Here is a 27,046-nt window from a genome sequence, read left to right as displayed (position 1 = left end):
TTACTCTAATTATATAACATATAACAAACCAAATACACCCAGCATCTTATATTTTATGCAATAGTACTCTATTTTATAATCAGTTCACTTAGTTTTCTGTGTATATATATGATCAGACTAGAACTACGTTTACTTGAATCTTCAGTTGTATCACTCTGTGTCTGAAGCAAATTACCTCCTACTCAAAGATTCTGAGTGATGAATCCTAGCAGTGCAAGTTCCCTGAGATTTCTGCAATAAGTAAAATATTTTGATAATAGTCCCAGATCCTGTACTTAGAAATCAGCAATCTGAAGACAGTTAAATGAGAATGGTCCTTTGCAAAGTCGAGTTTTCGAGGGGGTGGGGGGCGGTGGGGAAATCCATTCTTGCTTTTCTTTTTTCCTTTTTATTTCCTCTGTTCATTCTGAAACTATGACTTGATGAATGTCATTAGGCTGTAATCCATTTATGCCATGTGGTGGTGGGAACAGAGAACTAGATATTTCGTTTGGACTGAGTGAACCAGAATCACTCTGAACTGAGCCCCCGCTGCCATCGAACTGAGAAATTTTCTTCTTGATCATTTTTCTTTCTTTGGCTCGGCGATTCTGGAACCAGATTTTCACCTGTGGTGTTATAAATGTTATCTGATTAATTCAAAGCAGTGGTCAACTTTTTACAGTAATAGTAGCAATGAAAATATAGATATGTTAAAAAAACAAACAAACAAAACCAACAAAAAACCCCCCACCCCACAAAAAACCATAAACCAAAAAAACCAGCACTGGATTTGTGCACTGAAAATTTTTTCAGTTACTCTGTATTCCTTTTCTACGTCATAATCAATAGAAAATGACTTTCTTTTCTTAGACCTGGTGTAAAGTGAACGTGCTCTGTTACATTTCGGAACATAGGAGTCAGCTTAGTTATTTAGACTCAGGGTCCACCTAGTTCATCAGCTAAGCTTTGACAGTGCCGTGTGTTGTTACGGAATAATTTTGAAGATTACTTCTTCATCTATGTTACAGATTAATTCAAACCCAGGTAGTGAGGGTCCTTTCTCTTCATTTATGTTGTGAGTGATTTGTGTGTGTATGTATATTCTTGTGTGTTTTAAAAGTTTTGCATTTTTTTGTTACTGGGCTCTATCTTTATATATGTAAAATATATGTACTAGGTCGTGTATAAATAGGTATATCAGCTCTACTTGATGACAATGAATTTCCCAGGCTAATTGTGCATGCAAAAAGACTCCTATCTGTTTGAAATCTACTTTTAGTTTAAGTATCTATTTTCTTTCCTTATGTGAAAGTGTGAATGAGTAGGAAACCCCATTTGTGTTTTCTTTATCATTAATTTTCTGTGTTCTCACTTTACAGTTTCTGTTATATCCTTTAAGGTGTGTTGAATACAATATTATAGAGAAAGTGGTACCATTGCTTTATATTAAAACTCTCTTTATTATTTTCCAAATAGTTATTATTTTATTACCTTACTGGTAATGACAGTAGGAAGCATTTAGCTTTGTCATGAGTCCCGTAGAAGTGCAGATAGAGTATGTATTTTGTCTACGTTATACTTGAAGGAAATGTACCAGTCAAAAATTGGATGGCTTTAAGAGCAACAGCTATGTAAAAGGAAACTAGTGATTTTATGCAGTATCACTGGTTACTCCAGGCATGCCTGTGTTCTAAATCAGCCAGCTTGCATAGCATTAAAGCAGAGGTTTTGAATCTTTTATAATTGCAGTTCTCTGAAAATTTCTGATGGAGCTACATCCTACTGTATAGCAAACTTTAGTCCATCAATGATAGACTTGTTTTTGTAGTTACTTTCCGGGGCCACTTACAGTCTGCGGAGTGTAATCTATGTACTATTTAGGTCTGAGATTGAACACCACTGCATCCAGTGCTTGATCCTAAAATACCATTGCTTATCCATGTATCCTTACACTTCCAGCCTCAATTGGTCCCTCTCTATTCCATGTTCTCGCACAGACCGAATGCAGAAGCAGAGGAGGCCACTGAAAGAGGAGAATATTTTAGAGAACTGAATGTGTATATTCAGAAAGAACGAAAGTTTGTGAAATTCTAAAAAGAAAGATCTCTTGTTTAAATTTACCTGGGGGCAATAAATCTGGTTGCTAAGGTATGAGATGCCTTATTCAGTATCGTCAAATCTTCCCTTATCCTCCAACTGTAGCAGAACCATTGAAATTCTGTTGTATAAGGAGGGTTGGATTCAACAGTTAACTATATTTGCAGACTGCAGAGCTGTGCTTCGTAAGTGTGCTTACGCAGTGATTTTAGGAAATTCTTTATCCTGAATTCCTCTAGTCTTTGTATGAACACAGCTAAGATACCTGGGCCCCTGCTCAGGAGACTACCTTTATTCAGGACAGAGCTTAAATATGTACTTGATATGAATGAATGCAGAGCTGCTTTCCAGAGAAGCAATGGATCTAAGTATGCACTTGAAAATTTCCTGAATGGATAGTCTTGGCTACATACATGTGTATTTGGCACCAAATTTTATAGCCTAAAGCATCCTGTATATAGTGGGTGTGAACTACTACTCTAGGTGAAGTACCTGTGAACGTAATAGCAAAAAGAAATCCTGACTTGAAAACCAAAGGCTGTAACAACTCCTTAAAATGTGCTGAAATCTGACTGAGGAAGAATGTGGCCTGTGGAAATAGTGGCAATAATTTTGTAACAAAAAATACGTAGATATCTCATTTGACTGCTCTTTGAATGCTGAGTTTTCATTTTCCTGGCTTACAGCTGAAATATATCCAATGCTTTGGATTTTTTCTGGCCACCGTTTTGTGTGATTGCAAGAAGAAATAAAATGGTGAATGTCATAACTATTGAGAACGTAGCTAAGGTAATGTTAAGCTGAACTGTTTAACTTCCAGCTGCCTAGCAAGCTGTTATGCACGTAAGAGTAAGGACTTTTTCTAGTGTAAATTAATTCCTAACGTTTAGTTACGCATAATTGGAGGTTTCTGTCAAATTAACCTATTCATTAATTTGTATTTGCGTAGCGTATTCTCTGTGTGTGAAATATACTCATGGTTGCCTTCCCACTACTTTTGGATACAGAACGTGAACGCTGCTCGTGTCCTCTGGCAGGAACAGTGTCTGGTGAATGGGTGCGTACGAATGATGGATAGTCTCTGTGTACCTGTCTTTCAGATAGTCCCAGGTTTGCTGCAAGTTCTGACTTTCTCCTTATTGTAATATATCTGTTGCAGTGAAATTCCTTCTCTAATTCTAGTCTCTGATGATCTGTGTAAACAACTCGGTACTTTTCTTTTGTTCTTGTTTTACCTGTTTAAGAAAGAAATATTATTAATATGTTGAATTTGATTTTTCTGTAGCATCTTTCTTTCAAACATCTCAAACATTTTACAGACATTCATTAAACTACAGAGTGCTTGCATGGGATTGTTTTCTGTGTTACATAGAAGGAATATGAGGTGCAGAGTGAATAAGTGAGTGAGTATTCGTTATCATAACTGTCTTTCCCTCTATCTCCCTCTCTCTGTAAACATACATTTAAATGTAAAGCTCAAGAGAAAAACACCCTGAAGTATCTTAAATAATTCATAGCAGTACATAATTGGTGCTGGCTATATTTGATCTCAAAGGGGTTTCATGTCAGTGCTCACTGAAGTGACTTCTGTGTATATGCGGGCATAAATACACAGGATTTAAAGACTGAAGTTCAGTCACAATTTGTTTAGTTGTACTGTGTCCTAATTCTTTATTTGAGTTTTTAAAGATTGCCTCTCTAACACAAAGAAATGTCCTACTAGAAATGCTTTCACGCTCTTGTGTGGCCATGGGACATGCTTATAAGTTCAATAAAAATTTGAATTTGTTTTTTCAAAAAGGTCCGGTCTTGCAGGATGCTGAGTGCCTGTAGAGCTGTTACTGGGGGTACTCTGTGTGCTGAGCTTCCCCTTCGAGTTGAAGGCACTTGGCAATTTGTAAGACGAGGCAATAAAATACTTGTAAAAGGATTTCAGTATCATCCTCTCTCTAATGTATAAAAGAAATGTTCTTAGATGTATTGGATGAATACTGTTAAGAGAAGCATTACTTGGTGGTTAGAAGATATCTCTCATTTCATAGACTTTTTTAAACAATTCTTCATGCAATAATAATACAGAGAGATCACTTTTCAACTTATTTGTTCTCCTTTGCACTTTCAACAGCCAACTAGATAGTTTTCCTTTTTCTTCTGATCTTCCCAGGTTTTTTTTGATGTGAGTTTTCTGGGACAAACTGTAGGACAAAGACTCCTTTAAAGTGGTTCCCTAAAATCCATTGAGGTGTTAAGATGAAGCACACGCCACACAAAGGAGCGACAAGGAGATCTTATCAAGAACCCCTTTCACATTCAGAAACACAAGCCAATTGGTTTGGAATTTACAAGCCCTAAACAAATGTCAGACTCTTTCATCTTAGCAGAGGAAAAAAGGACAGAAATAGATGAAGGAATATTTTTTCCTCAGTTCTCTTTAATTTTGGACCAACACTGAGGATAGACTGCGATATTTTTATCTGAAGGCTAGAGGTAGGCATAGCTCAAGACATTTTGAAATACGCATAATTAAGGATGTTTTCCCAAATCCTGTGCCACTTTGACTTCTAGCGTACCAGGTTTTCCTGCCTAGATTTGCAGGACTGAAACAATCATCAAACTGAGTTTACTTTTTTTCAAGGTACAAATTGTTGGCTTTGAAATATTTGCTCTAAGTGATAGTTATAATGTTAACAATAGTATAGATATTCAGGTTCCTTGTAAACTGAAGGCTTAGAAGGTAATCTTTGAAAACAAGTTAAAATTCAACAGGGTTATTCCGGCTTCACTATAATCAGCAAATATAACCATGATTTGAGGGGGTGGAGAAAAGGAATAGTTTTCCCCATTCCCCTTGGTCATAAAATTCACAGAGCATTTCTTCTGAAGACAATAAAGCTAGGAGAAGGCCTCTTTATTTGCTGTGAAAATCATCACCCTTTCCGGCAATATAACTCCTGAAGAAAAGAGGGAGAAGGAAGAGACAAGACTGCATATCAAAGCGAAGTGTTGAAAGGGTCTGTTGCCTCAATATGACAGATAGGCCTCAAAACCTCAGACAATGTAGGCCAGTGGAAAATAGATGTCACAACTAGTTTACAAAGCAAAATAAATTAGCATTAGAGCAGAGGCCTGGCCTTTTTTCCTGCTTTTCTGTTTTGCTTTCTGGCTGTGTTTCTGCTGTGATGTAATCTGAATTATTTGTACATCACCGCTTGTTTAAACAAAGACATAAAATGTGTTGACTATAGTTAAAAAAAAAGCTGAGGCTGACCTTGCAAAATATAAAAATAATGCTGTCTTTCTGTTTAATCCCTTTAAAGTCCATTCTCTTTCTGAGAAGGGTCACTCCCAGATGAAGTTTCATATAAAGATTTAAAAGATATAAAATCTATTTTCTAGACCCTTGTTTACATACCTTCTTTTCAGTAAGTTTCATGCCTTGAAGGCTTACTCGCTCTCATAAAATACACATTTTACACTGTTGATTACACAGGTTTTACAAAGGAATTGGTCTGAAGTTCTGCTCTTACATAACTGAAGTTGGTAGAGCATTTTGTCATTGATTTTTAGTAAAAACAGGATCAGACTGTAAGGAATTCTTTAGATGTTCTTTTTCTCATTTTGATAGCCTGTCTGGGAAGCTATCTTACCAAGCCCACTTTTGATGTTTGTTTTTTAGAATTTCTTATTGCCTCATATGTTTGCAATGTCTGTGTATTTGAAATTAAAAAAGGTTTGGTTCTGAATATACAGTTACGGTCTTTTAGTAAGAGGATATATAATTTCAAATCAAATTTTATCTGTTGAAAGGACATAGTACTTCTGTCTTCGTGATGTTGTTTCATCCTGAGAATTGACTCGGTCAGGTAAATTTTCATTTCACTTTTCCTGCAATTTAATTTTTTGTGTAAAATGCTAAATACAAATATTGAATCAGAATGTAGTGTATTTAATAGAGTCTAAATAGAGGGGAAAAAATTCCCATTAACATCCCCGCCTCAGAAATAATTCCGGTTGTCTTTAGGACGGTATTTCAGCAGGCTCCCTCACTTAATTAGATGTGTTTTGATTTCTGTTATTCCATGCTGCTCACATACATCGATGTGAGTACACGCCACTAGTGAAGTTAAGGACATACACATATTTATGTATATAAATATATTTGTAAAGTTTAGGGCTGTAATTCTGAAATTTTAGAGCAATGAACTGTATTAAGAAGTGATAATATTGAAGGGGAGGAGCCAGTAGCTACTTTGATAGCATGAATAATATTACGGTAATGAGGAAAAACAGAGAGTAAGTCTGTTTCAAAGAGTGGTTATAATGGCATCAAGTAAGTTTTCTTACATTATCTTCTAGAGAAAGCATTGATAGGTTAATATGTAGCTGTTACATGCATAATTTTAGCCTTGTCATTATTTGTTTGAATTTCCTTTCATTTTTCACAACTTTTTATGTGTCATTATTAAAATTTTCCAGTTAACATTATTTTAAAAACACCAATGAAAAGCCAAATCTATTTGGTACTTTTCTTGTTTTGCAAAATGCCACATTTGTGCTTTACTCTCCCAAACCCTTTTTTTAAGCTGGGTTGATGTCTTGAGCCCAATTCTGTGAAGTCCTGAGCCGTTTTTAACACTTCAGAGGGTTGGGCTCCAGGAATGTACAGCCTCAGGACATGTATCTGTTGACAGGCCCTGATTCACCTGTCCAGTATTGTTCATAAAGTATTTCGACATGTATGTAAATTCTGTGTAAGTGCTTTTCAAACTAGAGATGAATTTAAGCACATAACTGCATTTCTGAATTGCATATATGTTTTACGAAGTCGAGCAAGCGAGTGAGAAACCTTTCAGGGTCTTCCATGTTTGTGCAGTAAGTGTAAGACTAGGATTTAGATTTTTAAGTCTGTTTTATTCTTTAAGAATGCTCACACATTTAAAATGCAGTGACATGACAGAGGCAGGATTGCCTCATTGACATTCAGTAGTCTCAATTGAATTTGGTCTACACTCAAGTCTTGCATCACTTCTACACCTGGAAATCTCCAATGATGTTAATGAAGTTACTGCTGATTTACATGAGTATACATAAGGGGGAAAAAACAGACTATAAATCTGCTTGGCTTTGAAGACCTTTGTAGAGGCTCCAAGTGGAAGGATGGCATTGTGATATCTGAATGTTCACTAGGCGTTTTATATTTAGTAACAGTGGGAAAACTGTGTGTATCGGCTTTATAACTAAGAAACAATTACCAGACTAATTTTGCTCTCGAGTGATAAGCATTTGAAGGAGGATTGTGTCTCAAGCAGCAGTGCTGATTTTTTGTGTCTTCTAAGATTGTTCCAATTGTAATTGCTCTTCTTTCTTTAGAGCATTTTCTTTGATGCTCTCTAACACACACTTACTACTTTTAACCTTAACAATAGATTTAGCAAACCTTGCTACACCCAATTTACACCTTGGGAATATACACTGAAAGGTTCATCTGGCATGCAGCTTGTGACAAAAACAGGCGCATCAACGAGTGATGCTTGCAAGAAAGTGATTTTTAATTGTGTAATTGTGGCACGCTGCAAAATGCTGGTACGTGAGAAAAATACTGTAAAACCGATTTGAAACTAAGTGAAAAGGAAGTTTAACTGATGAGATGTGGTCTGCAAACAAAACAGTCTACGCTGATCATTTGAGTCAGATTACTTCTCTAGGAATATTTCTTCTCACCTAATAAATCTAGGTAGAAAAATAAAAGACACAGGAACAAAAGCAGAAAATTGCATAATCACTACAGTTGGATCAGAGCACATAATTTTCTTTAAAAGTATTGAAAAGTCTGTAAAGATTTAAAAAGATCAATCTGATTTTATATTGATATTTACCTTGCGGCACAAAATAATTATGTAGTATTTTTGCCTGTAACTGTTAAATGTTGCTGCATTCATTGTTCCATAACATTCTCAAGAGTATTGTGTTTTTCATCCAAAATGCTTTACAGAATGTCACAACAAGGATTCCTGGACTCGAGTGAGGTGCAGCCATATCTAAACACAACAGCCATTCCACTATAGTAACCCTATAAAGCCTTTATGGGATGAAAGTGAAACTAGTGCAAATTTAGTTAAAACTGCATTAAACAGCAGTAGGTTAAATAAATGTCATAAATGACCCACCAACCTATGTGCTTCAAGTGAAGTTAATTATTTATAAGATCGGTGATAGCAGAAGATGCTTTCTCAGGTTGAAAGTTGAATATACACTTACCAGTAGTGTTAGCTTGCACCGTTTTCCTCATCCATTCGTAAGAGCTGTGCCTTTGGCTGTTGGGAGAGATTTGCTGTGTATTAATTGTTTCTACAGGAGGTAACCCCCCAGATCCAGCAGGATGGAGGGAGCTGTAATCAGCAGAACTGTAGGAGACCTGTCCAGGAGAGGAGCCATTGATCTGTGCAGCAGCAACCGTGCTGGAAGGTCCTGGGCCGTAAGCGTTCCAGTCCTCCCTCTGTGGGCCATAGTGAGATCCCCAGGTTCCCGCAGGCTGTCCATGGTTGTCCAGAGTTGGCACATGATGATATCCCATGTAATCTGAATAGGGTGGAGTGGACACAAAGTTTTGCACTGGCAGGTTGTTGCTGCTGCACCTTGCAGATCCTGGATACATGCTGTTCTCTTTATCCAAGAGAGAGCTCACGTACATGACGCTCACAGATTGTAAATACGTTGTCACAACATCTTGTTCTTCCCTATTTTCTTTCGCTGCTTAAAAATAATGGTGTTTGGTTTTCCCTAATAATGCCACTCTGCTTGGAATCTTCTACTTCATCCTCTTTTATTATCAACTGTGTTACCAGGTGCTGGTGGTAATGGTTTACCAAGATCTTGTCTGACGTCAGCCTAACTGCCTGCCTCATAATTACATTTACATTCAAATGAAGGGCTGACCAACCCCACCTTTCTGCTAGTTCTGGTGCTTTCTCTTTTAGAGAACTTTTATCTATCCTATTACCCTGCCCTGATATTCAACAGCAATTCCAGTACTGTAAGATGATGCAAGAGTTGCTTGTATTTGTAGCTTAGTAAATAGACCTTTTTTTAAGAAAAGACAGTGGCAACTGTAATAGCAATGTTTGCTGTTCAAGTGATTGTTGTCCGAAACCTTTATTTTTGTGATGTGTTATCAATCAACAAGTAAATCTATTACTCTCTTAATTTCTCAGATACTCAAAAAAATCTCGTTTTTACTTCTTAAATTAAGGGACACAGTCAATTTGAATAATTGTAAGGCAATAACTTCAGAATAGAGAGCACCTTGTAAACAGCATGTCTTGAATATAACTGTCTCAAAAATTTTCCCCTCGTTATTGATGTTTGTAAGTGGTTTTCCAGCATGGGAGAAATTAAGGCTCTAACTGTAATGCACATGTTCACACTCTCCCCACACAGAGTGATTTAAAGAGATCCCTTCATCTGGTGGCCATTGCAAACGGATAAATTTCAAAAAGCAGACAGTAAATCTTCCTAACAAAGATGGTGCCAGAAGTACAAAGAAAATGACTGTAAAAAGTATTGAAAAAAAGTCTTTGATTAGGCCCAGTAATATTGTTGGCTTCTGTTTCAAACTGAAGACAACCTTTATCTGCCTGAAAGGCTGGGTTCCTTCCTCTGAAACTGCTGCATAGTAGTCTGTTTTCAGTGGTGGCAGCTTAGGTAAGTGCAATCAGCAGTGAGAAACATCTGGGTTATCAAGTTAGTGGATCAGAACTGTCTTGATGCTTTTCTGTAAAGCGCCTGACACATGGGTGCTCTATAGGTCAACGTAAGTGTTCCCACTGAAAAAAATTATTCCAAAGGTGGTTTTATATGTCGTTACTAAGAGCTTGATACTAACATGGGAGAACTAAACCATACCTTATGACTTGAGAATTGCCTCTATGTGGTTGTCTAGCTACAATTTGTAGAGTGAATTTGATATATTTTTATCTCGGATGGATTTCTTTGCAACGAGCTATTTGTCAAGGGGTATGCTTGCAAAAGAGGTGCAAATTACAATGAGTTGTTTCCCTTTACAAAGGTGTGGTTTTTCATTCAGTATCCTTTGTATTTTGACACTACTTGTATTCACACATCCCTTCTAATTCCAGCACTAAAGGATTCTAAGTGTGTACTTAAAGAGAGGAAAGATATTCCTCTTCTATTTTTTTGTGTTGTTTTTTTTTTTTTTTGAGGAAAGAATTTCTACTGAGAAGTATAGCAAAATCTGTATAATTCATTTTGTTATATTACAGATTTCTTTATTAATCCTTGGGATCCTGAGAATGTTGAGGAAAGTTGCATCATGGGATAGGACATGGAAAAAGTAAGGCCTTCTGTAATTGCTGTACCCTTATAAGAATAGACATTAAAAAAAAATCAGAACAGACTCTCGTTCCCTTCGTCTTGAAAGAAAAGGAATTGTAATACAATTTTTGAGAGCCCACAGACTTTTTAGTACTGATGTGCACTAAAGAGAACAAAGAACTCCACTGAGCATCATCCAAATTAAACAAGATACGTTTCCTATACTGGAAGTATCCTCGGCATCTCTGGCCTATTTGTGACCATTATGCCAGCAGTTAAATTCCGCTGTATTGCTAAATGTTATGCAGAGCTGTCAGTGACAGGCAGATCCATAGGAGGGTGAAGGTTTGTCTCCATTGACTGTATCTGAAATCCATTGGCATAGTACAAATGAATATCGGTTGCTCATAGATTTCAGATCAGACACATTGTTTGACTTCTACTCCTAAGCACACCATTTTCACATCTCAGTGAATGGCATTTAATTTCATAGAATGCATTAGATGATGGTAACATTTTTAATCCCTGGTCTTCCTCTTTCTTTATGGGATGCCTCTGCGCATACCCCCCACAATTTCACTATCACCTAATCCTATTTTTTGTATCTCAGAGCTTTATCCTTTATTCTCTGTTCTTCTTTTATCTTTTGTTTATGCTCCTCCTTTCCCTTTCTTGTTTTGCCTGTTCCATTATCTGAATTTTCTTTAGATCTATTTCGATTCTTTCCAGAACGTAATTAGATCAAGATACGCTGATGGCGAATTGCTACACTGATTTGATACGGGCTAACAATAGTAAGCTTTGAATAAGGCATTTTGTTTAAAAAGATTTACATAGCAGGATAAGATTGCTGGGTAGGACTGCAGATTTTTAACACCAAAGTGAGAATAAGATAACTAAAATGGCAACATTCAAATGATCTTCTGCACCCTGACTCTTATGCCTCCCATTTTGTGTAGCAGAACCATGTGGATGTATTAAGAAGGAGCCATACCTTTGCATGTAGTCCAGTAGTTTGAAGCTACCAAAATTTTGGGGCTGATGTTTTTTGAGAGCTGATTGACTGTTAATCTGAGTCTGCCTTCCCAAGAGTAATTTCTGGGCCATGCACGTGTCCTTCCTGCTCAGATCCAGCGTGTCAGTAGCTTCAGAGCCATCTTCAGTGTATAGTAGTAACTGACACTGTAGTTCCAGGGACGCTTTAGTGGCCATTGCTGTCAAAAAAAAGGAAAAAGAAAGGAGGAGGGGGGAAAAGTGAACTGCCCTTGTCTTGTCCATATTTGCACTGTGAGGGGATGGCAAGGAGTTGCCGGTGGTAGAGGAAGGGCTAGTGTGCTGTCTATGCCTTTTTAAAGCGCTTGCGGAACTGTCGTGTTACCATGGGCCCTCGCCTGACCTTCTGGGGTGATGGGAAAGCAAAAGCAGTTCTGAGGTAGTGGGCTAGACATCCAGAAATCTCATCCATATGGAGGTTTGTATTTACACCATTTTCTGCAGCGGGTGGTAAAGACAGAACAGGAAAGATCTGTGTGGTATTGGCAGCAAGAGTGCTATGCTCTTTGGCATACTTCAGAGGGATGGATTGCCAGAATAACTGAACTCCAAGGTTACAATTTTCCATTTTTTTTCCTCCACCTGTTAAATTGCTATGTATAATTTATCTACTTAGCCAGTGTCCACAGGAGTTGCCTCAGTGTTTGTTGAAGTGAAGTTGTACGTGTGTAAAATTAAATGCACTTTGAGATCTTTGGGGAAGGAAGAAAATTTTCTAGTTTTCTAACAAGTGGGTGATGAAAATCTAGCAATAAAAACAAGCATGGTGATAACCATTGGTGCTATTAAAGTTTTGTTTGTACAGGCAATGTAGATGGTATACTATGGTATATGCGCTGCTCTAAAGAGCATTTCCAAACTGGGTAATAATTATATAATCACAAATGTGCAATTAAATGTGTTAATGACAGCTATCATAACTGCAATTTCAGGGACTAGTGGTAGATTAAAACTGGCCTGTATAACAATAACTTACATTAAAGGTGTTTATACCTGTGATAGTTTTTATTAGGACGCCTTACTCATAAAGTTAGTCTTACTTTTATATGGAGGTAAGAAGAAGCAAATCTGTCCATCTTTGCAGCTTGAAAATTATATGAAATCTATCTGGGGTTTTGCTTCTGAGGCGAAAAAAGCAGGTGAGCTTAGCGTGTCCCATTCTGGCTAAGGTGATAGGAATAGATGTTTGTTTTCTTGCCTCCACATGACCACTCTAATAACACATCAGTAACGTCAGGCTTAGGAATGCTTCTTGCCCGTACCTTTAGAACTGCATACTTGGAATTTCAATGGAATGGCTAGCTAAGGACTTTGTTAGTGAACTATGTATTGCTGATAGTTTTAATGCAGTATTTCGGAGATGTTACTGACCCTTTATTCAAGCTGGGCTTTGCACGCATGCCCATTCCTCCTGAAGTTAATAGTCAGCTGTATAAATCTTGAGGAAAGGTCAGTCAGTACGTGACATGCTGTCAACTGAGGTCAGTTCTGTTGGAAAAAAAATCCGACTAGTCATGAAGGAAGGCAGATGGTTTTAAAATTTTAAACCACACAGCTGAAGAGACTGCTCTTGCTTTCACTGAAGCTTCTACAAACACAAAGCTTCTGAAAATTTTATTTACCCTTTTTAATTGGGCTGGTTTAATATGCAACACCCTAGTTAGGTCTCATTTTCAGGGCTTGAAATGCAAGCACATGCCAAATCATATCTTCGTATTGTCAGATGTGGCACAGCCTAGAGAGTTGAACGAGCAATGCAGCTGAACTATTTTCACTTGCTGAACTGAGCTCTTCTGGGGAAAAAGAAAAAGGGATGTATCACAAGTTTCAGTTCTGTATTCTGTGTGTGTCTCCTCCCTAATGTGTATTTCTTTTTCATAAGAGACCAACAGTAGAAATAAAAATGTCAGTTGTCTGTGAAGCCTTCCTCAATGGTTTCATTTTTAATTCCATGCTCTGAAATTTCAGTTGTTAACAAATCCTTTTGAAAAATGATGAAAAGTGACTTGTTGGGAGCATGGTGATTGTATTTCCCCTTCTATCTATTCCACTGCTGTTTTTCTAACTGCTGCTAACAATGACTTACCTTTCATTTCTTAATGTTAACTTTTGCATTTTATTAAAAGTAGCGACAATATATTTCATGTATGATCTGCATCAGTGTTATACTTGCCAGGAAAGAATGGTCTGGAGGTAAAGGAGGGTCTTACTATTCTGAAATTTAAATAATTTAAAATCTGCTACAAAATCAATACTGACAGTAATAAGAGTATGTCTTACTGCTCAACAAGCAGACTTAATACGGCAGGAGTTACAGAGCCTGCATGTGAACTCCAGGTTAAATTGATTCTTTTTCACAGAACCATGGAGATGGACAGCAAATCCTCTATTGATATTTATTTGGTTTCCTTCCTGTGTCATGTAGTGTAGGGCTCCCGCTCAGTGTAACTAATTCATGCTGACCAGAGTATGGCCAGATGGGATTACTGGATGCTCACTTTGAGTCCTTGAGATGTTCTTTGGTGTGGTCTCTCTTTCATGAGGTAACAAAGGAATTGATTGCCTTTACTGTTTGCCATTCTTGCCATATGCATGGCTTATATTCCTGGCAGACTGGCGTTTCTGTTGCACAAATTTAACTCTTCTTTCATACTCCCAGGTAAGAGAGATTATTGTCTATAGAAAGTCTGTCCTGCCTTAAGAGTGACTGTACTTTATTGTGGCTTAGAAGACCAAGAACATGCAGGGTGTATCTTAATTAAGCCTTTCCATTTATTGTGATACCTCTTAGAACAGAGTTTGTTACAAAATGTACAAGAAAGTATTTGTGCTCTTTGAGTATGAAAACAGCTGGCAAACATTTTAATCATAAAACCTGTGCCTATTCTTTTACATAGTGAGGTTTGCGCAATGTTGTGTCCAACTAGTAACATCCAGTGCCATTCCAAAATGTGACTGGCTGTGCAAGTCATTCGCAGGGATGCATCGTTTCAGCGTACACTCTGGACGTAAGAGCTTGGGTTGGAGTAAGCCTGCGCTGCACCAGCAAACTGAATAAGGGTGCTAAAGTAGGAGTATGCTTTTTAATTTCTGTGTTAACATCCAGAATGAATATATTTTTGAATCTGCTCCTTGGGTAGAAGGTAGCACATACTTGATGCCCTCTCATATGTATGTTAATGATTGCATAACCCCTCAGCAATTGCAGATACTGCATATTTGAAGTTTTTTGTTTTACAAAGGTCATTTTGAATTGTATATCTTGCTTATTTGCATGAAGTTTTTGTAGAAGGTCCTGTTTGCTATGCTGCTCTTGATCTTTTTGTACTATATAGATCACAATTCTTGCTGGGTTACGGCGTTTAAAGGTTAGTGAATTCCTCTGAAAATTGGATATACCTTGGTCGCTCTTCTAATCACAATTAGGATTAAGGGCTTAGATATTCTTGTGATGTAGTCTAAGGTATGCTTTTCTTCTTCAAGGCACTTTGCTAACAACCAATCAATCTTCACAGCAACTCTGCTTTAGTGTCCCTAGTTTTTAGATGTGATAAAAGTGATAGGTTATATGATATACCCAAAGTCAGGAAGAAAGGGAGTATTATTCTGAGGACTGGCACCAGTATTTCATGGCTCACAATGTTGGACCAAAATACTTTCGATCGATTTGGCTCCAATTTTATGTCTCTCTTTTTTTTAATTATACACGATACAGCATCTAAGCAACAGCACTACACAAGCTTCTCAGAGGAAAAATAGCTTTCTTTTGGTTTTGGTGGGCAACTGTTTAAAGGATTAAAGCACATTGAAAACATTTAGTTGACTAGATTGCTGGTAAGTTTTACAAAAAAATTGCAACTGGCATAACTAGAAGGTTAATAATCTCTAAGGTATTGCCCTGGTTTATAGATACTGCTTTTGGAGCAATAAATTTTAACCTTTGAACATTTGCTTCTGCAAATAAAATCCAGCCTTATTTTGTGTACTTAACAACTTCTGATTGGAAACACATAGCAACCTATAGCAAGCATGCTTTCAGCAAACTGGAACAGAAATGAGGCAGATCTTCAAAGTGGTCACTTATCTTCCTCAATAACTCTTCTACATGTAAACAAGATAAAACAGGTCATTTTGCCAGATCCCCTCTCTTTGAATGATGTTTAAATAATTTTAAAGAGAAAGAAGTTGTGTTCAGATATATTTCTTTTCTTAAAGTTCTTTCTTGAAGGACTTTTTTCTTTTTCCTTTTTAAAGTTTTAATACAATATTAAACTATGTCATGGAAATGGGATTAAAACAGGTACCTATGAACTTGATCCTGCAAAACCCTGGGGCCAGTGTTCTGTGCACTTAGTTAGAGCTAGGTCCTAAATTATTGTATATCAGTACACAAGACAGTTTCCCTCTGTATTCTTACCTTTTGAAAGTCTAAATCTGGAAATTTTAATTAATTTTCCTCTAGTATGCAAGCATAATTCTGTTTAATTGGCCAATGTGAGGAGGCTTTTCTCCTTGAACCTTTTTCAGTCTCTATTAAGTTAAATACATGTGCGTGTGTGTGTGTTAACTGCAGGTAAAATATCTCTAGCATTTCCCTCTGAAGACAGAATGGCTGCTCTGTGTATTTCCAATGGATTCCTCTTTTGGACACATTCAATGGATGTCTCTTTTGGGAGACCAGTGTTTTGGTTTGGTTGCCATGCTCGTCAATATGGATGGTAAATCACTTTTGTTCCCACGTGCTGTATGTCGTGTTCCGCTTTTCATAATACGTGGAAATCAGTAGGAGTCTTTCAGTTGCTGAACTTTGAATTGCAGTTTCTTCATCTCATTTGTATTACCTATGCAAAGCTTCAGACTGCTGTTGCCAGCAAATGGAGCAGCATTGTGAAAGGAAGGAGTGGGAATTTTACGATGTAGGTATGTGTCCATTTAAAGTTGGAACTTTACTCTTATTTAGTGCTGTCCTTCTCGCAACCGTAAAATAATAAATAAAATTAAGAAATAGTGAAGACTGCCAGCTCCCTGAACCACCCTGGTCTTGTCATTCTCCTCTATTTTTTGTAAGCTTTTTTACCATCACTCTGCTTTTAAATTTGATATTACAATTGAATAACACACTAATCATGAATATCTGCATGTTCACTTGCTACAGTAGCTGATATCACATTGGAAAACGATTATGAAAAAAGTCATTTATTTTAATGTTCTTCATATACAAAGTAATTTCACATTACCAACATTTTGATGATCTAATAGTACTATTTGTTATAATTAAGGAAAAAAACCCAAGAATGTAGTGCCTAAATGACTTAATGCTCCTAAGTCTTATTCGCAACAGTGACAGAGAGATTTAGGAGGACACCTTGATGAAAATTAGTGAGGATAGGCATCCTAAATTTCTAAACTGCTTTTGACAATGAGGGTATAAATTCCCAAATCACTTGCATATGCTTTAAAAATTTTCCCTTTGCAGACAAAAGTTACACACATGCAATTAGTAGTTGTATTAGGAAGTAAGTATCCAGATTATTCTTAAGTACTGATTACCTACCAAATTCTGCTTAGTATGGAAGGGTTCAGCACTTCGGGAATTGAGACCCACTTAAAAAATGCCGAAAGCTTATATTTAAGTGAAATATTTGTTTACTTTGCCTTCCATTAATTTGGCTTCTCAGATTGTTTTAGTGTCACAATAGCTCTGAAAGCTGGACCAAATTTAAAATTAGTTGGATGCAATTATTGCATCTTTATCCATGGGCTATGCTGTCTCATGAAATGCAGTCACTTTTTAAAATACCTACACTTCTTAAAAGGATTTCCCCCCCTTTGCTTTTTCTTTTAGGGTACAAAATGAGTCTGACATGATTTTTCTTCTGTCAGAAATGAACTTGGACCAAGATTCACAATTCCAGAATGCTTTCGAAACATTTATGGTAAAATTGAAGAGTGCATGTTTATACCAGTGTATGGAGCATCGGAAATCATACCTGTCAAAACCAAAAAATTCCAAAAAGCTCATCCCTGACCTTTGCCCTTAACATGTAGTGAGTGCAATCACCACGACCCAGGCTTTCCATCAGTGGGTCAAAACATATAAGCCAGATTTTCATTTATCAAGATCCATGTGTAAGGTCCATGACAGTGAGATTAGTATATGGAACCTGTGTGGAGATCAAAGGGGAAGGAATAAACTCTTTACCTAGGGACGAGGGACAGACAGAGCCCTTGTGTACAGCTGCCGTTACTGCCTCAGCAATGTTGTATTGCCTGTGGCCCATTTTGTGCCTTTTTTTTTTTTTTTGTCTGCAGTGTGCTGTGACAAGTGGCCGTATCTGGTCCTCAGCTCTCCTCCCTCCCAGTGCCTACCCACCTGCTGCACGGCTGGAGGGATGCTTGCCTTGTGGCAAAGACTCGGCATGGCATCCTCTTGCAGAGGCTCCCTGCAACTAGGACTCCTGGCGCACAAGCAGTTCCATTGCCCTCGGGAACTTGCGCTATCCTGCAGACCTGGCAAGTGGCTCTTGGTTTACTGTACTTGAAGCTTATGTGCACAGAACTGTGTCATGCTGGGGACTCCTGCAAAACAGCTACAGCTGTCCTCTCTCTTTCGTACTGTAGTGCTCCATGTACCGGTAGTTTATAGTGTTCGTTATGCAGTAGCTCTTCAGGCAGCCTTACTGAGAGGCCACTACCTGCTGCAGGTTCCCGTTGTGCTGCAAACCATTCCCGGGAAGCGGAGGTGGCGGCGGTGGAGGTGGGAATAAAGAACTGGACATTTCTGAATGAGTCTGTTGGTCAGGAACTGGCATCGGGCTCACTGAGCCAGAGTCACTCTGCATAGAGCCAAGATTGCTGCCGTCAAAATGAGTCATTTTCTTCTTCATTAATTTTCTTTCTTTGGCTCTGCGATTCTGGAACCAGATTTTCACCTGCAGAGGAGCAGAGGAAAATTTTTTTCAGTTGCTAATAGAATGCAAAGTGGTCCTTTATGTATACAGTCAAGGGTCATAGGTAAAATCAATTGCATGAGGACCAGTGAGAAAGGCAGTGGCAAACTGAGACAACAGAGCTGTTTGCTTGGTTTTCATACAGGTAATCTTTCCTATCTGGTAATAAAATATTTATTAATAGTTTGATAAAAAGAGTTTTTAAGTGTTAGTTTTATTTTGAGGAGGTATTTCTTTATGGAATGAGCTTTGTTTTGTTTTGTTTCGGGGTTTTTTTTAATTTTTTTGTGCAAAATCTAGCAGAACAGAATCTCATGTGTCATAGTGATGGCCAAAAGAATCTGAGAGTATCTTTACATTGAAAACTGTATGCCCTAGTCAGAGCAAGTCAAAACCTGTTACTGGCCTATAAACGGAGGCACAAAAGCTTTCCTGTTTGGATGCTGCACGTTAATTGGTTTGCTCCAATGTGTAAGCCAATGGAAATACACTTCTGAGCAGAATTTCACCAGTGCACTACTCTTGGTACACAACGTTGCTTCAAAATATTGTATAAACGGTGCCTTAATAGCTAGGTGCCTTTTATTGCAGTTGTAGATGGAGCCAGAATCTGCTGCTGCTTCCCGCACAGTCCACTGCTTTATACCATAGTCATTGCTCTGTCGCAGAAATGCAGTCATCTTTGGGAAGAAGTGAAGCAACTATTGAAAAGTATATGGTTTTTGATTAGGATGGAACAAGTGAGGACATGAGATGAAGTTGATGAGTAACGGTCAATTGAAAATACAGCAGAACTTGTTCAGGTGTGGAAGGGTGACTGTTCTATGGCAACTGAAAGGTCTTTGGATGTGAATCCCCAATGTTGGATTTAAAGCAGTGCATGCCAGCTGTTTATCCTTGGAAGTGGCTCTGTGTTATGTCTAGTCAGTGTAATGAGTCAAGTTACCTCATTCAGATACATTGTGTTTTCTTGTTGGTGTTCAGATGGCAAAGGAAACACTTTTGTCACCATTTTCTATAACCCAAAGAAAAATCAATGGTTTGTTGAGAAACAGGGATTTGTTTAGTTATCCTTTGCTAGAAGCTAGAAAGGAGAAGAGAATGAAGATCAGAAAGGAGGTAAAACAGTAAGAGGTGATAACATCTGTGGCTACTAGGTTGTGTTTTAAAAGAAAACTAGTGATGAAGTCCCACAAAACATCTTAAGAAGTCTCTGTGACGGTCTCAGTGTACTTACCCTTGAGGCATTATTATTCCCATTTTACAACTGAAGAATCCAGATACACACAAAGCTTGTGGAAATTTGAACTAGGTCTCTTAAGTCCCAGGCTATGATGTGAGACATTTGGCAGCTCATTTTGTTGTCTTAATTTCTGGAATATCATTTCAGTACCAAATTATGTTCCATTAAACCAGTCTCAAATACTCTCAGATCTCGTGCATTCTGATTGTGCTGAGATAATCTAGCTTCACCCATGCATTTTGGCAAATGCATGAAAAGATGAAACAGTCTGAAAATCTGTTACAGATGTTTCAGAATCACCCTCTGGCTTCAGTGTTCTTACCTGCCTTTGAATTTAGGTTTTTGTTCTGGTTTGTTATTAAACTAGGGATGCAGATCTGCAGCAGTGAGCCAGTGAGAATTTTAGTAGGCACTTCATGGTCATATGCCAATTATCAAATAACTACAAGTAACTACAGATCTGTAATGTTAGACTAAAAGCTAACATGGTCAGCTGCATCAGCTGACTTGTTCTTCACCTGTTGCCCTCCTTCCTTTCAGTATTTTTTTTTCCACTGTTCGGTTGTTGTGCGAGTAACTCTCCCCCTGAAGTCTAATTTTCTCTCTTCTTTCTTGTCCTCATCATCTCCTTTATTTCTGTATCCTTCCTATATTAGCAATGCTTCGTTTTGCCTTTTTTTTTATTCATTAGATATTACATCTTTCCTTCCTTATTTAAACAATTGTTCTTTGTCCTTTCATCTTGAGATATTCCTTCCAGTGTCCTGGATGGGATTTTGGCACAGCCAGGAAAAAAGCTTTTCCAGAAAATCATTTCAGGTTTTAGGCTGAGTGCGGTGGAACTTGGGACAGGACAGTGTGTGTTCAGTCATACTCATATGATGGGGTTGTTTAATTTGTATGAAAGGGTAGTAGTGGGAGTATAGATCAGGTATTTCTTTCTTAATCTTACATTTTCAAAAGTGACGTCAGAGATGTAGGCTTTATGCACTTGAATTAATTTCGTTCATGACACATTGATGATGAAGAAGAACAAATATTGCAAAAACTGTTGCCTTGTTTCCCCAATATATATCAAAGAAATGTATCATGTCTTTTTTGTACCGCTACTTCAAATATACTAACAAAAAGGTTTATCAGGAATTACCACTGAACCTAGGAAGTTTCAAGTAAATATTGTTGGTCGTTTACAGAAGCAGGGTCATAATTTTTAAATTCAGCATAACGAAGTCAAGTTATTACGGTTTTAACAGCCAGCAAAAAGACACATAGTATATTTTTTTTATATCCGGTTGAAATAATTTTAATTTTCAATAATTAAATACTCGCATTCAGCAGCAGATTGAGAAATATTTGCTTCTCTGTTTCTGTAAGCTCTTTCAGTATGTGCTGTGTAAGACAAGTTCAAGTTGGATGAACAGTGCTAAAACTAGGTGGATTTTGGACTGTCCCTGCTCAGTAGAGCCCACAAAACAATGGTGAATCAGGCATAACCTTCAATGAATGATACTGAATAGTAACTGACTGAGAAAACAGTGCTGTGATGGTTTGCGAATAGAAAAGGCGGCAAATGAGTATATTGTGTCCTGAAATCTATTCAGGGAGATCCTTCAGTGCAGCTTTTAATTTTCTGTTTCACTGCTTACTTCAGTGTGCTGCATCAAGAAACTCCCAAGTAAAAGGGGACCGAACAGATGCTCAGCCCATGTTGTGAGTGTCTTTGTGGGAGATCTAGCCTGGCATCTTATCTCGGTTGTTTGCATGAGCCAGCTGAAGTGCTTGAGAGCCAGAGGCCATGTACCTGCTTTGCTTTGGTAGGGGGTGGCAGAGGTATTGCAATTGCATGATTGAAGAGCGTGGCACAGACTGGTTCCAGAGCAAATTGTATATATCTTTTGGCCAGAAAGGATTGTGTTTTGATTAACATCGTGGGAATAGAAGTGGAATTTGGAGGGGGTGGGAGGAAATAGGGGCAGGAGAAAGGAGTAGCAAGTGTGTAGGAAATCTTTAACAAAAGGTAAAAGGCAGCCGAAGAAGCAAATACCTTCAAGTGACCTGAACCTACTTGAGCTCATCACTTCCATTCTCTGCTAAGGCTGACCTTGTTGCAAGTGATTATAGAATTTCCATTGACTTCAGCAGAACCAGGACTTCTGCTTTAGAAATTTTGGCAAAAATTTCTCCCTGCTACCACTACCCCAGTAAAACAGGGAGAAATGCAGGCAGGATTTTGTTGACGTTTTTAAACTCTTGTTTCTCAGAACAGGACTGCATGCAAGACCGGTGTTTGCTTTTTCTGTGTTGTTGCACAGCTCCCTGATGTCATTATGAGAGCTAAAGTAGTGCTGATGGGATATTTAGAAATGAGGGCAAACAGGGCTGTCAGGCCATTCAGCTGGATGCTTTGAGTTCCTACACTGCAAAGGGAAGCCAGTCGCGTTGTTTGGTTATTAGAGGCATTAGCATTTTTCTGTTCTTAACCGGTACGGTTATGTCCCCATCAGCAATAATAAATTCAAAGGCAATCCTGAATGGGTGATCCATACTCTACCTGTCTCTCGGAAAGTCTTAGGTTTGCAGCAAGTTCAGACTTCCTCCTGATTGTAATGTATCTGTTGTAATGAAATTCCTTCTCTAATTCTAATCTCTGATGATCTGTGTAAACCACTCGGTACTTCTCTCTTGTTCTTGTTTTACCTGTTTTGAAAGAAGAACACATTGCTTCAAGCTAGAATTTTTTAACTTTAGTAACACAAAATATCTGGCTTTACATTTGAAAATACGTTTGTGGGTATTTTAGGCCTGATTCTCTATGCACTTACCCAGAGTAACTCCCTTGACTGCAGTGGACTCGGTCTTGATTTACAACACAAGAGGTTCATACCATCAGATTTTGGGTTTGCTCCTTAGTAAATAGATGATAAACTGGTCCTCATATTCTTTATCACCCTTGTGTTATCATTTGGGAAAGGGAAGGCGTCCTTGTTAAGAACAAGGAGCCAGGAAACCTGGGTTCTGTTCCCAGCTCTGATGCAGGCTTCCTGCCTGGTGTTGAATTGCTCTGTTTCTCTGTCCCTAAAGCTGATACACTGCTACCTGTTTCAGAGGGAAATTGTGAGGGATATTTTACTGCATAGAAAATACTGAGAGCTTCCGAAGTTCCTCGCTTCCTGTTGCTAGAAAAATTAATACGATATTGTGATTGTTACCGCAGCTTGGAGGATGTGTTTTTCCTTCAAGTCTGGCACAGCCTATCCACACCTTGATGATGGCATAGGGAATAGTAACATAGATTTTTCAGATGACAGTTAATAAAAAAGAGAAAAAGAAAGCAATAATGCTTTACAAAGGACATTGAACGATGATAGGACTACAGCATCTGTTCTTTTGCAAGCAGCACTGCTGCATCCTTTCAGCTGTGGGTACAGCTGACTGAAGCAGACATGGCTCAGCAGTATCCGGGTCGTTAAAAGGTAATGGCAAATGACATGAGCCAGTGAACACAGATGCAAGGAGCTGAAATTTTATGGATTCTATACAGGATAATTTCTGAGGACAGAATGTGTTGGCAGTGGTGACAGAGAATTGAGAATGGGAAAGGCTACTGATGCTTCCTTTCTCACCCACCTTTCCTCTGTTGTAAATGTTCATATTAGGCAATCAATATATCAGAGATCAACACCTGCTTACAACTACGGCCCCGGAGCCCTCGCCTAAGGTCTTCCTACATTTTTGAAAGGTTGGATCATTGTTGTGTTAAGACCAGTGTTACCATGTTTGCTAACCACAGCCTTACCATTTTTTTGTGCTTCCTTGCCTGTCTATATTTATATGGACATTTCTTCAGATGTATCTATTTAGACTGTAAATTGTCTGGGACAGGGAATGTATATTTAGTTGGTATTTTTTTGCAGTGTGTCCCACTGTGGTACTGTAGGTTGTGAATGTTTGTGTCCTTAGTGGTCACTATAGTAGAACAGCCCCCTTAGATTCAGGTTCTCTCAGATGATGCATAAAACTCAAGGCATATTGTGGCTTGCAGCCTGTAACAGCCTGCTATTGCTGCAGACGTAGCTTAGCTTCATACAACAGCTCATGTTTGCTTACAGATCTTTTTCTGAAAAGATTGTGTGGATGCCTAACTCTTCAAAAACCAGGTTGTTCAAACTCTCAAGAATTGCCCCCCTAATAAGAGCAGTTAATTTTGAATGGAGAGGACTGAAATAGATTTTCAGGCATTGAGTTGGTAAAATTTCAGTCTCCGAGTAGATCACCATGGCACACCGCCCTGTAGCAACCAGATTCCCCCCTGCAGGAGAGAATAGCTGGAGGTTTCATGTATCAGTGGTGTCAAAGGCCTGATTTCTCCCCAGCCCCTCCTTCCAACTCCCCTTGCTTTTGAAGTTTAAGTAGCACCCAAAGATCAGTATTCAGGGTACAGAACTGTAGCAGAATCTTGAAGTACTTTATCCCTGAATTCATTATTTAGTTTCACAGGTTAATGTTTTTTTTCCCCATCTGTGGAGGGAGACGTAGTGTCTCTCTGTTTTAATAGCTGAACATACTTAAAGTTAACGTTGCCTTCCACTTGCTGTGTACGCTGTATGGTAAAGGCTTGGGAGTATCCCTTTTTTCTCTTCCAGCATTTGACAGTCAGTACTTTGCTACTTGTAAGAATTTTTGGCTCACCAAGGTATTGTTTGCATTAGGAGGTTCTTCGGGCTCTGATCCTTTTTCTACTGTTTGTATAGATCCTAGATACAGAGTTGTTTAGCGCTGGAGTCCTGCTGTAAACAAATATTGTTACACCTCTGGTTGTGGATAATAACTTGCTCGCCCTACGTGACAGCGTTTCTCTAGGGCTCTTCCCAGGCTTGTAGAACAAGGTCTACATCAGAATTTGATCCTTCAGCTTCCATGCTCCATGGTGTTCAACCCTGGGAAAGCACTATGCATTAATAGTGAGTTTACAATGCTATGGGCGTTTTCCAGCTGTGTTGAGGCCATCAGTCTGTTTACTTGGAATATTTTAATAGGGAAAATAGGTGTATGCATGTTTGTGTTTGTTCCTTACCCTGGGGTTTCTGCTCAACCCATGCAGCCAAAACCACTTTGACTCAAATCTGTTAACTTCCCTGTGAAGGTTCTGCTGTGCTGTGCTTGGCTGGGGTAGATACATAGGACATTCTCATTTCAGTAGCATTTCTATCATTGCGAAACTGTAGTGAAAGCAGAATTAGCCCAATTATGTTTACTCTGATAATCAAGTGAAAAGTGCTGTTAATTTTACAACATTATGGTAAGAATTTTAGAGTCTCTAAAGAACAGCAGTTACTCAGTTCAGTCCACATAAACACTAGGACATTTGTTTTCATTCATTCGAAGTGTAAATTGTTTGTTTAACATATGGTCACCTGTGGTGCTTTAGTGCCTCACTTGATATTTTTTAACTTTTGATCTCTCTAGCCCGTGGTTTGGTTAAGGTTTTTTTCCTCTTTAAATGAGAATTTGGGGTCATTCTATGGGACAAAATGTTTAAAATGTTTCCTTAGTCTCCTTTGTGTTGTTAAGGTGGAGTACACAAAAGAGCAACAAGGTGATCTTATCTTGAACTGTATTCTCATTCAGAAGCCATAGACAAATATCAAATGTTCTTCTGTTGCCCAAACAAGGTGGTAAACTTCAAGATAAACCTTCCTGTTTCTGGTTTTAAGTGCTTAAACCCTTATTATCTGAGTAGCAGAGAGTTGGGGTTTTTGCTTTTTAAACTGAAGAAGAAATTAAATGTATGTGAAAACAGAACTGTATCCCATAAAATCTTTTCTTTTCATATGAGTAGCCTTCAGTTTATTTTTAGTAGGAATGATAATATCTGGTTTCTTTTTGAAGGAAGATTGGGAGCTTTCACATCTAATTTCTTTCTTTAAAGTAAGTTAAGAGAATAATTTAAAAAGTAGAAAAGCAAAAGGAGAACATTTCCTTCCTGAAAGTCAACAAGAATCTGAGAAAAATTCCCTATGATTTGTCACATAAATCTTGTCTTTAATAATTTGATTTTTTTGTGTAGAGTAATACCCTCTGTGAGAGACAACAGACAATGGGAGCTGAGGTCTGCCAGGGTCTTCTGCGAGGATACTTTTAGTTCTGGCAGAGTCATGTTTTAGTCTGTTCGGCCTTTACCCAGATTCTCATTGAAGTCAGTGAGAGTCTTCCTAATGCCTTTGTTGGATGCTGGGTTGGAATTAGTCTGCATATGGCATTTCCTTTCAAAGGCAAAGTACACTTTTATTTGCCAAAGTTAACAAACAGCAGCAACAAAACCTATCGCTGAACAGTTTGGGACTTTAGCCTCTAAATTCCATCTGTTAAGTGGAATAGATCCACTCTACTGCATTCTGAGCCAAATCTTGCAGACCTTCTAGCGGTTTTATTTACAGTGATGCATTTTATTTCAAGGAGAAGTATTACCTGAGTAAAATTTCAGATAGGACTAATGGATTCACCCCAGAGACAGCAGAAGGATGTTCTTCACTTCTCAGACTTCTTTAGGAGATAAGGGCAGAATTTAATGATGCAATGATAAAAGTTAATATTTTAATCCAATTCTTTAGTCAAATCCTGCATATTTTACTCACTTAGGTGAGTGAAATTACCAACACTTAACTTTCTACAATCTTAATTAATCTTTTGTTAGTGACAGATTATAATTTTAATCAGCAATATAGCGTCAGTTTTATTGGAAATGTGTTCTGTCATGGATGGTTATACTACAGAATTGCAAGTGGTTGGAGAGGTTATTAGTAGCTGGGTGGAAGAAAAACGAAACAAAAGAGCTTTGAAGCAACTACCTTTGCAGTATGACTGCCTTTGTGTTGGGGGAGTGGATTTCCTGGTTTTAATGAGCTATTTAAGAGCAGTGAGTTTTGTCAAAAACCTATTTTGGAAATAGTGACTATCGAAGAGTGCCTTTGGAGCAACGAGGAATAAGACATTTCAGAGTTAGAAAACTTTTCATGAGGTATAATTTAACACTCCTGTTCTATCACACCCACTCTAGCAATTTTTGTGACTGGCCAAGTTTTGAGTTGGGGGAAGGGAACAGCTTTCCCATTGGTCATAAAATTCACAGAGTATTTCTTCTGAAGACAATAAAGCTAGGAGAAGGCCTCTTTATTTGCTGTGAAAATCATCACCCTTTCCGGCAATATAACTCCTGAAGAAAAGAGGGAGAAGGAAGAGACAAGACTGCATATCAAAGCGAAGAGAAGTGTTAAAAGGGTCTGTTGCCTCAATATGACAGATAGGCCTCAAAACCTCAGACAATGTAGCCCAGGAAAGGACACCCCCCCCCCCCCCCCCCCCCCCCACCCCACCACCCACCTCAACACAC

General features: G+C 38.2%; 2 protein-coding genes across 2 annotated transcripts in view; both read right to left on the bottom strand.

Annotated features, from left to right (window-relative positions):
* Positions 1–377: 377 nt before the first annotated feature.
* Positions 378–8,840, bottom strand: LOC103917152 (homeobox protein CDX-4-like). The gene is made up of 3 exons (XM_009324260.1): positions 8,338–8,840; positions 3,169–3,314; positions 378–608 (listed from the first exon to the last, which is right to left on the bottom strand). Exons 1-3 carry the CDS (start codon positions 8,768–8,770, stop codon positions 402–404), a joined length of 786 nt encoding a protein of 261 aa, XP_009322535.1. The 5' UTR covers positions 8,771–8,840; the 3' UTR covers positions 378–401.
* A 9,300-nt stretch (positions 8,841–18,140) lies between these two features.
* The window catches only part of LOC103917157 (homeobox protein CDX-1-like), a 15,078-nt gene continuing 6,172 nt past the window's right edge, over positions 18,141–27,046 (bottom strand). The window contains exons 2-3 of the mRNA XM_009324266.1: positions 22,208–22,353; positions 18,141–18,395 (exon numbers count right to left, since the gene is read on the bottom strand). Of these exons, the coding sequence (XP_009322541.1) occupies positions 18,141–18,395; positions 22,208–22,353 (401 nt within the window). The remainder of the gene's footprint in view (positions 18,396–22,207; positions 22,354–27,046) is intronic.

This window comes from Pygoscelis adeliae, unplaced genomic scaffold, assembly GCF_000699105.1.
Source record: "Pygoscelis adeliae isolate BGI_AS28 unplaced genomic scaffold, ASM69910v1 Scaffold465, whole genome shotgun sequence".
Classification (NCBI taxonomy): Eukaryota; Metazoa; Chordata; class Aves; order Sphenisciformes; family Spheniscidae; genus Pygoscelis; species Pygoscelis adeliae.
Note: the sequence above shows the minus strand (reverse complement) of the source record. Positions and strands in the feature narration are given on the sequence as shown.